At 36.9% G+C, this 12,500-nt stretch overlaps 1 protein-coding gene across 38 annotated transcripts in view; it reads right to left on the minus strand.

The window, feature by feature from the left end:
- Positions 1–12,500, minus strand: part of bt (projectin protein bent) — a 191,175-nt gene that overhangs the window by 144,517 nt on the left and 34,158 nt on the right. For 37 of the 38 annotated variants that reach the window (XM_076204746.1, XM_076204763.1, XM_076204762.1 and 34 more), the window contains exons 2-5: positions 11,722–12,091; positions 7,114–7,138; positions 2,321–2,483; positions 647–788 (exon numbers count right to left, since the gene is read on the minus strand). In XM_076204746.1, the coding sequence (XP_076060861.1) occupies positions 647–788; positions 2,321–2,483; positions 7,114–7,138; positions 11,722–12,037 (646 nt within the window). In that variant the 5' untranslated portion in view covers positions 12,038–12,091. Of the gene's footprint in view, positions 1–646; positions 789–2,320; positions 2,484–7,113; positions 7,139–7,497; positions 7,520–11,721; positions 12,092–12,500 lie in introns of all 38 variants that reach the window. The other variant, XM_076204725.1, reaches the window with a different exon arrangement.

A 12,500-nucleotide genomic window follows, 5' to 3' on the forward strand; every position in this document is an offset into this window, starting at 1 on the left:
CTTTGTTTCTTTAAATCCAAATTAGTTCCTATGCTGAGATAAGTTATTTTTTTGTTTTGTACGCTAGGAACATGGTTATCGTTCTATTATAATTTTCCCACACCTCTGAAACCTTTATTTATGTAAAGAATATTTACATGCAAGAAGCACACGCATCCTGTTTCTTGTACTCCTCCCCTTCCTAAACAAACCTACCACCTCCATCTGCTCCTTTTTTTACAGATCTTTCTATCAATGTCCAAAACTGTGAATATTTTCTTTTTATTGTCTTTTCCCTATGTTGATACGAGTCTCTCGTCATCAAAACACATTGTCCTTGTTCTTACAGTGGAGCTTCGTGGTCCCTAAGGCCAAAGAATAAACTCTTAGCTAAGTCGAGTTTTTGTATTTTGTCCTGGAGGTATGTCATGTAAGTTCCTACCCTTGTCAGGCAAGGACAGTTTCAACTGTCCTCGGAATGCGGTACCATCTCGGCAGTTTGTGTCCACAAAGCATTGCATGAGACTTTCAGAACAGTAATCACTGTCCCCATTAAGCTAGAGGACTTTCAAGGACTGTATATTTTAACCAAGATGAATTATCATGCAATGTCTTCGAGGCCGTACTTACTGGTACCCAGGCCAGTTCCGGGTAGAACGGTACTTACTGTCGAAGTTGAGGCTGATGGTAGCGTTACTTTCCCCGAGTTCGTTCTTAGCGGTGATCTTGTATTTGCCGGCATCTTCCATCGTTACACCTGTCAAGCTCAAACACACGAAGTAGCCCTTCTCTTCCTTCTTCATATGCACCTGCAAAAACAGAAGTTAGTAAGTAAACAGGTTCATCTAAAGTCTTCTTTATAGTCCGGCCACGATCAGGTCCATCTTGCTGTAAGGAAGATCATGGATATTCTGTGGTATGCTGTAGTATGAATATATATGTATATGTACATACACACACACACACATATATATATGAATATATATATATATTGCATATGATTATATATGTACATATGTATATGTATATGTATATGTATATGTATATGTATATGTATATGTATATGTATATGTATATGTGTATGTATATGTGTATGTATATGTATATGTATATGTATATGTATATGTATATGTATATGTATATGTGTATTTTTGGGACGTACAAATATGCATAAAAGGACATCTTAAGAAAAGTTACTAAGGTGTTCAGATAAAAAGTGATAGTCATATAGCACTGTAAAGGTGCGGCTGCGCGACCATTGATGCCAGTAGGGGTGGCAAGGTGAAGAGTCTTCTATTATTAGATGCCCTTATGCCGAGCAGTCAGTACGCTTTGCACCAGCCCCTGTTTTTACTCTCTCCCTCTCTCTCTCCCTCTCTCTCTCTCTCTCTCTCTCTCTCTCTCTCTCTCTCTCTCTCTCTCTCTCTCTCTCTCTCTCTCTCTCTCTCTCTCTCTCTCTCTCTCTCTCTCTCTCTCTCTCTCTCTCTCTCTCTCTCTCTCTCTCTCTCTCTCTCTCTCTCTCTCTCTCTCTCTAATTGATATGTTGAGTAATTGAAATGTTGAATAATTGAAATGTTGACTATTATGTTCTTGTGTCCTTATATTCATTATCTTAATGGCATATCACTGTTCTTAGCTTATATTGTTTACGGGTTGTAAACGTTCTCACTCACACTATATCTCATCTAGATCCATACTATTTCCCTACACTGTCCTCTATCTACCTTTACCTTTTTATGCATTCTGAAACCAAATATTGGGTGATAATTTTACTAAGCTTCGCTTGAAAATTTTCTCAATGCTACGTCTCTTTTCATTATTGTAACCCTAATTCTTGAGTCTTGCTGTCCATAATTTTGCTACGTCTTGCTTTTTTCTTAATCTGCCCCTGATCATTAGCTGTTGTTTTTTAATCCTGTAATAATTATTCCCCAGAAAAAGAAAATCAGATTACCTGTGCTTTGTCCCAACACCAAATGTCCAGTTTTAAGTACAGGTACCCTCAGTGAATCATAACTTAGAAATCTAGAATCAGACAGCTTATCTTATATCATCCATGACCAATCACCATCTAACAGCTATCTAGAACCACAGTGACTACCTGATATGGTCCCTGAAACCTTTCTAGTCCTGTAATCTTAGAAAAATAAGAAGTTCAATCTGGAATCAGTAATCTTAGAATAAAGATAACTTAGACTAAGAATTTTAGATTTAACTTGGACGAAGTGCCTGAAACCTTTCTAGTCCTGTAATCTTAGAAAAATAAGAAGTTCAACCCGGAATCAGTAATCTTAGAATAAAGATAACTTAGACTAAGAATTTTAGATTTAAGGACACTGACCTTGCATCGCGCGGATTCTTGCACCTTGATTCCGTCGCGATACCAGGTGATAGAAGGCTTGGGCTCGCCAAGGACCCGGCATTCGAAGTTGAGCAACTTGCCACCTTCCTCCTGTTTGATGACCGGCTTCTGCGCAAACGTGGGGGCGACCCCGTCGATTTGTCTGTTGAAAGGGACTCATTAGTAAAGTACTAAAGTAACTAGTTTATGTCAAAGAGGGAAAGCAAGAGTCTTCTGTCTCTACCGAGATGTCAGTCCAGCGATACAAACTTCTTTTTTTTTTTAGCCGTCCTTCAGGTGTTTGTTTTATAATGTCATCTCTACGATATACGAGTTTCTTGTGGTCGAGCCTTCGGGGGTGTCTGATCTTGCCGTCTTCTCTAGTGAGACGTCAGTCTGAGCATAAGAGTTTCTCTTCTTTGGTCCGTTGAATATTTGTATGTCATGACTATTATGCAATGAAGAAAATAAAATCTTTTGTCTTTTTTATACGTAAGAATTTATATTGAAGTCTGTACAATAGAGAATGTTAAAGTGCCCCATATCATGAATATGATTAGATACCTTTAAGTGCAGTGCATGAAATAAGCAGAGTGTTTTACCTCGAGATGTATAATTGCATCCTGCTAGAGTTCCTAATGAATCATAGACAGGACCTAATGCATTTTCAAACGCATCATAATCTATTGTTTCCCACAGAAGACCAGATGAATGGTTGGTAATATTAGATTTCCAAATATGTCTACTACAAATGCTTAAAAACAAATTTATATGCGTCTTAGTTTCTATCTTAAGCTATTTCAGTCTATCTAAACTTTCCGCGTATCTCATCTCAGATGTTCTTCAGGCAATCAAGTCTTGCTAATGGAAAGTTGGATTCGAATCTGACAGAGACTACAACTAAAAAGCATTTTTAAGATGTCTTGTAAAACTCACAACGGTAATCTATGAGACGTTACAGGTTGTAGAATGTCGATGATATACAAAATGTCTGAGCTTCATCCCTTGAAAAGTGAGTACATAAGCAAAAACTAAAAACGTAAGAGGAGAAAGGAAGGGTATATATATATATATATATATATATATATATATATATATATATATATATATATATATATATATATATATATATATACATATATATGCATGAGAGGCTTCATGGTAAAATATTTCAGTGACAAAGAATCTAGGATTCATGAGGTACAAATACCAAGATCATGGCAATGAGATGAACTGCAGGTGATACAGTATCATAAGTATGTGACGAAAGTCCTTCTGACAGACGCTCAGACTCCACCCTTCCCCACCACTACCCGCTTCTAGCGTTCTGACGTCATCAGCACGCGCGTCCTTTTACCTCTGTACCTTTTGGACTAATGCCCAACCCATCCTTGATTTTTCAGTTCTTCCTTGGTACCCCACTTTCATCTTGATATCTTTATTTCAAATGACTGTATCTAGTTCTAACTTCCTAACACCCATGTACCCACCTCTATACGCCTTAGGGAACCAATTTTGTTTGGGTTAGAGTGAGAATAATGACAAGTTTTGAGTCATCATTGTCAAACTAGGAATCTACCCGGTAGGTACAGAGGAAGGGAAAGTCAAGGACTTCGCCAAGCGCGGCAGAATAAGTAGTCTCCGTTAACAACGCCACGCGTCTAGCGATTTGTATAAAAGAACTTATGGATATATGAAAACATCAACACCGTGCTCACATGCATATTCAAACCATGCACCAAACTTCTCGCCATCTACTATGTGTCCAACTAAACATACAAGTGTACTCTTGCATGTAAAAAGTCAGAAATATATCAAAATACTCTCACATGTTCATATATTCGTAAACACCAGATCAAACACATAACCGTGCGAATACACATATACATACACATATGATATTACACACACACACACACGCACATACGCACACACATACATACATACATACATACATACATACATACATACATACATACATACATACATACATACATACATACATACATACATACATACATACATACATACATACATACATACTTACATATATACATGCATACATACATACATGTATACATATATACATGCATACATACATACATATATACATACATACATACATACATACATACATATATACATACATACATACATACATATATACATACATACATATATACATGCATACATACGTACATGTATACATATATACATGCATAAATACATACATACATACATACATACATACATACATACATACATACATACATACATACATACATATATACATACATACTTTCATACACACATGCAACATACACACATACACACACACATATATAACCCTACCCCCCACACACATGCATGTCCATATGTATGCATGTATAAGTATGGACTAATATATATTTGGCTTCTCTTCATGTAAATAGAATTTTAGATTATGCCAATATGGGTAAATGTAGTTTTATGACTGAGTATAACAGTATTTTTTTTTATCACGTATGCTTTCGTATCATACAAATATTGATATTCATGCTGTACATGTACAGATGTAAACATAATTTACTGAATACGACAGGAACATTGTATAATTTCTAATAGTAATAGTGAATATTTTTTGTATGATAGAGAAGTACTGTTCTGTCTTGTACATATATTCTAATGTTTTATTTCGTAGGGCATCTAGGGTTTAGATAGGTATTGTAAGACAATCTTTTTGTCACTGATCATTTTCAGAATATCTAGTCATGCAGTCTTGAAATGGGGCAAAATAACATGTAAGAAGAAGTGCATTTCTTTTCTACTGGAAACATTTTTACATATACGTAAAGAAACAGAAATAACTCGACAAAGTTTTCGTCTTGTATAAATGCGAGTTACTTCTTCGGCGCGAGAATATCTACAAGAATAGAAGCGCCGGTAAAGAACGTCACTAGTGGAATCCCACAAAGAAGCAAGCTGGTCATTTATATCAGTTTGTCTAAGTTGTGAACTGGAGCTTGTCAGGTCTACTTGGTAACGTGGGATCAAAGACTTGGAATATGTGATTTCTATGTAATCAAATGATATTCAGTCTGTGAACTATATATTACTTTGTCTTTAATGGGTATATAAATATTTTATTATCCCACAAAGAAACAAATTGGTCTTTCGTATCAATTGTCTATTCTGTGAGTTGATACTAAATAAGTGGCGCTTGTCAAGTCTACTTGGTAATATGGAATGAAAGACTTGGAACTTCTCATTTCTTTGTCATTAATGAATATCCAGTCTGTAAACTATAAGTTGGTTTCTGTCCTTAAAGTGTAAACATCGTTTCTTGTCTTTAGTAAGTATAAATCATTTCTTGTCCTTTATGTGTAAATCATAATGTAAAATAAAGACTTTGAAGGACTTCCCTTCACATTTGGTGAAAATACATTTGGAGTTCTGAATGTTCTTGTCCTGTTTAACAGACGTTTTCTGCAGTACATGCCTAAGGCCATATTCCTTTATTCAGGAAATGGTGCATCAAAATCAAATGCTCGTATACAAAATCAATCACCGTGCTTGGTCACCGTGCTTGGGACTAATGTCTCTGAACAATGCTCGACCCGTACACAAGGGTTATCGATGACACATGCCGATCACCTCTCGCTTAAACATAGGGCGCTGGGAGACACTATCGTATACATATCCAACAAAAAAAAAAAAATAATAACTTCAAGAAAGACTTACAGTTGGGCTTGATGTTGACTGCAAAAACAAAGCAAAGCGGTATAAGCAGTCTGGTAGGCGCAAGAAAGTGGTTGCTTATGGGATAAAGAAAGGTGGAATAAGCAGAAAAGAGTAAAAGATGTAGAGGTGGGAGAGTGCCAAGAGGTGAATTAAAAGAAGGAAGAACTTCGAGCATCAACAACTTGCCTCCGAGCTAGTTTGCCAACAAGGGCGTAGTGAGTGAAGTGTTTTGTGTTCGTTATTCTACATATATCATCCTCAGGGCCGAGATTCCCAACTTCTTCGGATCCTGTTCCCTCATGATATGATTATATAGGACTTGGGTTGGTTGACAATGAAATAGAGAGTATCTGGATAGCAGTTGCACCCTTACTGCCTCCTCTTTATTCACCAATTCCACACAAAATTTCCCGTTAAGAATGCGTGAAAGGACATAACCCTTAGCTCTAGATATAATTTTACTTCTTGTATTATATCACAATATTCCCAGCAAAGCAAAGCCCTTGTAAGCTGCTGGCTTCTTTTTTTCTTATTCCCAACTTCTTTCCAAAAACCAAAAGAGACCTTGAACACAAGTTAACAGATTTGGGTGAAGTGAAGTAAGACGAGGTTGGGTATAATGACTTAATATTTCTTTTTAGAATTTCACAAGAAAAAGACAACCACGTAGTGAAAGAGAAAAAGCTATTTTGGTTTCAGGTTTTACTCTTTATTTTCCACAAGAGAGAGACAAGTGATTTCAGCTCGAAGTAAGAAATTATGCAAAACAGAACAGGTTAATTAGCAACTCATAATATAGCAAAGGATGAAATAAAACAGCATAAGCCCAAAAAAAGAAAAGTACTCAAAGTAACGAAAGGATTCCATATTATACAGCTACTGATTTAAATTTACCTTTATAGATAGCAATCAAAGAAGTCTAAGAATATGAACAAGTTAGTCATATGGCCACATGAATCAAATGGCATGTAATCTGCAAGTTTTGTACTGCTGTGTTATTAAAACTGCCACGTGAGGCTTATGATCGACGCCAATCACAGGACAAGGATTAGGAAGAATGATTATCGACTTACTGTTTCTCGGTCGTCTCTTCCTGTGCTGCAAGAGAGAGAGAGGAAGAATGCATATAGGACGAGGCTTTGGTAGACAAGAATTAGGAGAAAACGCCTTTGCAAACTGGTGGCAAAGTTTTGAAAGAGCAAAAACATCATTAGGGTTTATGAATCTAGAGTTCATTCACCGGAGTCTGTCGGACCTTCCGAAGAATGCTCCAGATTGAAGCAATGAGAGTCTCAAGAACCGGACTCTGTCGGACCTTCCGAAGAATGCTCCAGATTGAAGCAATGAGAGTCTCAAGAAAATATTACTAGCTTTGCCTCCAGCTCACACATGCGTTATGACCGACTTTCGTAAGTCTTAGATACTTAACTCTAAGATCTTTTAAGCTATGGCCTTACCTTTCCATTGGCTCATCAATTGCTGTAAAAAGAATGAAGGGTACCATTACACACAAGCTTCCAAAAATTGTGTTTATGTTGATTATGTATCCCTTTTCATAGGTGAAAATATTTTATATGATTTTGATGTAGAAGTATTGTTTGTTTGATGATAATCCAACATGTAAATGGAAACAAATATTATGACAGACTTTACACAAATGACTTTCTAAGCTGATGCATGGGTAGTTGGTGTTATACATTTTCTTCGCAAAGCGGCATGATGTTTAGTGATAAGAAAACTTCATCAGCATGTTTAATGTTCTCGAAAAAAGGGAATTTTATAACATGAAAATATCTAGAAGATCACTTTATTTTATATTCAATACATGGAAAGGAAAAACATATATCTTGTGAGTAGGAAAGATGTTTTAAATGTAAGATCAGGTTTGCAATAATGTGCTGGATGGTGTTAGACGTAGAGGTGAAGGTAGAAAGGGGGCATGGAATTTGATCGGAAAATATGTATTAGTCTGACACACCGGATAAATAGGTGTTCGTCCTCTAATCAAAAAATTAAAATAAAAAATAAGAAAAATAATGAAACGATAGGTCGAAAATTTGAAATTAAACTTGTTTTAAGCATATGAAAAAATATATATAAAACGTTATTAGAGCTTATCGAAGAAATCCCGAAATCCGTTTGCTCGGAGGGATGAGCAGAGACAAACCGCAGTAAAAAAAAAAATAATAATAATAAAAGAAGAAATAAGCAGTTAAAAAATAAAATGTAAATTTCTAAGCCAGGTTAACAGGGGGATTGTCCTGTCGCACAAGAGAACGAGTCAAAATGTGTCCCGGCGGATTGACGAGGGTCTTGGCATGCCAAGAGACGTTTTTGGCGCGCTGAGGATCACCCCCAGCATCACCCACCAATGTTCTGATGCGCCAGAGTGCCTTGGTACATCGAAGACTCTTATGGCATACCAGTCGTCTGTTGTGTCCAGGAGTCTCCACAGGCGTCAGGTTGTGTCTTGGCCTGCCAAAGACGTTCATGATACTTCCTAGCATAACGAAATAAGGAAGGGGATTAGGAGGAGGAGGAAATGAAGCAGGATAAAGACCGACTGAGACAGACAAATCCGAAGTCAGAGAAAGGTTAAGACGACAAAAGTACAAAAGGTTGAATGACACAGACAAATCCGAAGCTAAACGAAGGTTAAAACGACAAAAGCATAGAAGGACAAAATGAACTGAAAACAAACAATAAGACGGGATGACAAGGATACACAAACAAAAAGTAACAGAAAATCTAAAAGATACAGTAAGAAGAACAGGAAAATACTAGGTGGACATGAACAACACAGAGAACTTCCACGGGCACTAGACAACGATAACAGAGAAGTACACAAGGGATAGTATAGATAACAGAAGAGTGATGATGATGAGGATAAGATATGAAGATGATCTGAGATGACAATAGGATGAGGTCGCTGACTCCCAACATTCCCGAGCCCGAAGGACTTTTTACCATGATCGAAAAAACGATTTTTTTTCCTCGAATAAATGAGGTTTTCTTTTTTTGGAAAAAAAAAACATGGTTTTCTACTTAAAGAAAATGAGATTTTTTTTTTTTTAAGCAAAGGATAGATAGGAATACTTACATGTGGAGACTAGGAGAATAAGAGTCTAAAACATTAGTAGGAATCACGTAAAAGAATTTGGAGAGAGAGAAAAGAGGTGAGCCTGTAGGTACAATAAGCTACGAAAAAAAATACTGTAACTTACTTAGGAAAAAGATAATGAGGGGAGTAGGGACAAAGGGGTAAAATGTAGTGAGACCTCACATTCTGCAGGAGAATGGAGTCGATAAAGGGCAATTAACAAAATAGAGGAAGTAATTAGGAACAAGGGAGGCGTCGTTTGTCGCAGGTTTATAGCGATACGGAAATGTCGGGATTGAGTCCGCAAGTCCTCCTACTTTGTCCCAGTAACCAGGTATTACGTCTGGTTCAGGTATGTATGCATGTATGGATGAATCAATGAATGTATGTATGTATGTATGTATGTATGTATGTATGTATGTATGTATGTATGTATGTATGTATGTATGTATGTATGTATGTTTGTATGTATATATGTGTGTATACATGCGTGTGTGTGTGTGTGTGTGTGTGTGTGTGTGTGTGTGTGTGTGTGTGTGTGTGTGTGTGTGTGTGTGTGTGTGTGTGTGTGTGTGTGTGTGTGTGTGTGTGTGTTCATGCGAGTATGTATATACCTGATTTCTTTTCGGTTCGCGATGTAAGTTGTCTGTTCATAGTTCGTCGTAAGTTTTCAGTACTGTTCTTAATTGTATACGTTATATGTCTCGTAAAATGGTCGATTTAGAATGGATTTAGTCATATTATAAAATCAGGCAATAAAAGACCAATATGATCAAAATGAACAAATTCTGGCATCATTAGGTGCCAGTTCATGAATCTACACATATATATATATATATATATATATATATATATATATATATATATATATATATATATATATATATATATATATATATGTATATACATATATAATTCTGTAAAGGTCCATTCTAAACCAGTAGTGCTCCGTGTTAGTGATGTCTTCTTTTTTGGAAGCCCGGGGAAGAATTGGAAAACTGGACATTCTGTAGATAGGAAATAGTTTGTATTATTCCTTATCAACAGAAGTTTTCCATTCGATGACCCTTCGAAGATATAAGTTGTCAAAGAAATCTAAACTATTAAGAAATTTTCAAGAAAAAAAATCTTACTACTAACCTTAAGCCTTAACAGCCTTAATGCAATAGTTGAAAAAGATAGCAACACAATATTTAAGCAAAGGTATTAGTATTATAAACCTATATACCGGTGTGTACTATAGTCCTACCAGTAGAGCAGTTTTTTTGCTGGTGAGTGTCAGTATGAGCTGACTAGGCTCAGTAAGAGTCAGTAAACAACGCTGTGAGTTATTCGTATACAATTATTCATTGAAAAGTCATTTAAATTAATTGTCGAAGTTGGCTCAAAGCACTTTGAGGGCCACAACATCACCCAAAACAAGTCTTACCTGATTTTTTTTTTCTTTCTTTTTTTGCTGAGGTTAACAGTGATTTATAAAACATGCAATATTTTGTAAAAAACAAATAGTCACAGATATGATAATAATTCTTAGACGATTCTGTGACAGAGAATGTTTGTTAGAATGTAATATGTGATTGGTCTTTAAAGTTGCAACAATTTATGAAACCTTGTCACTTCACCGTGACGCTCACCAGCAACACACCAAGTCGTCTTTTGTCCCTGTCTCTTTGATATCTCCTTTTAGATCATAAAAAAGTCATTGAACTACCTTACAAGAGTTATTGAAACTACTGTACGTCTCAGTAAATTCTTCAACACATTTAATTCGTCTGAGTAGTTTTTATGTTATTGAGGAAGAAAGGTAAGATTTACTCAAGAAATCACTCAGTTTTAGAGACAAGATCTTATTTCAGTTTATTTACTTTTTTCTTTCAAGAAAGCTATTTTTATTTTTAAGCTTTAAGGAACTAAACTGGCTTTCTTAATCTCTCACTAATTAAGAATAAAAACAAATTCAGATAAAGGAGATCATTTAAGTTAAGAAAATTTGGGGATTTGAGGGAAGCTACTGTAGACATAGATTCAGCAAACGAAGCCAGAAAATAATAATAATAAAAAAAAGAGAGAGAGAGAGATAAGGTTTCGTGGCTTCATGCAGTGTTTCGAACCGTGTTTGTTTGATCACCTCGAGGCGTTTGGGTGATCAAAACGCAACACGAACGAAATAGTGACACAATGCAGTAGGACGCCAGAAGATAGAGCGTCGCAAACTGATTTCCAGCGTCAACTCGCATGTCGCTCTCTGAAGCTATCCAGGTCGTCGATGAATACGGAAATCTGTTACCAAGAAGGATTCAGAACTGTTTCATAGACCATGAGTCTTGCTGGGTATGAGGGTAGTCATGAACACATTCTTTAAAGACATATATGTTTTTTTATGTGTGAGTGTATGCGTTTGTGTGTTTTCTCGCATTCCGATGAAGAATTAGATGTGTATGCATTATCATAAAGACTGTATACCTTCTTCATTGTAAAATTTGCTTGTGTTGGTTCGTGAATCCTCCGTCCGCAACAGTAAAGTAAACCATCTCGGTGCCTGGATGCTCTCATCATGACTTCTCGTGTTGTTCATACTTACGGCTGAAGTTGAGATTGATGGAAGCGGAGACTTCGCCATATTTGTTCTTAGCCTTCACCTTATATAGCCCTGCATCCTCCTCCTCCACGTCGTCGAGAGTCAGCTTAACATCGTACAGGTTACCCGTGCTCTGCTTGACGCTGATGAAGATTCTCTTGCTTTCCTTGACCTTAATGTCACCGCGGAACCATTCGATATCCGGCTTGGGGTTGGCTGATAGCGTACAGTCGAAGATCAGTTTGTTCCCATCGTCCTCCTGGCGAAGTTTGGGCTTCCTCGTGAAGCTCGGCGCGAAATTTTGGCCGTTCGCCCCCATTGTTGGGGCTTACTTGCTCCCTAGTTCTCGCGGCCGCTCAACACATCAAGAGACCTGGAACAAGAGAATGAAGGTCAGGAATCAAGACACCTGGAACAAGAGAATAAATGTCAAGAATCAAGACACCTGGCACAAGAGAATGAAGGTCAAGAATCAAGACACCTGGAACAAGAGAATGAAGGTCAGGAATCAAGACACCTGGAACAAGAGAATGAAGGTCAAGAATCAAGACACATGTAACATGAGAATGAAGGTCAAGAATCAAGACACCTAGAACAAGAGAATGAAGGTCAAGAATCAAGACAACTGAAACAAGAGAATGAAGGTCAATAATCAAGACACCTGGAACAAGAGAACGAAGGTCAAGAATCAAGAGACCTGGAACAAGAGAATGAAGGTCAAAAATCAAGACACCTGGAACAAAGAATGAAGGTCAAGAACCAAGACACCTGTAACAAGAGAA

This window comes from Oratosquilla oratoria, chromosome 21, assembly GCF_046742065.1.
Source record: "Oratosquilla oratoria isolate Oo_2021 chromosome 21, ASM4674206v1, whole genome shotgun sequence".
NCBI classification, from domain to species: domain Eukaryota; kingdom Metazoa; phylum Arthropoda; class Malacostraca; order Stomatopoda; family Squillidae; genus Oratosquilla; species Oratosquilla oratoria.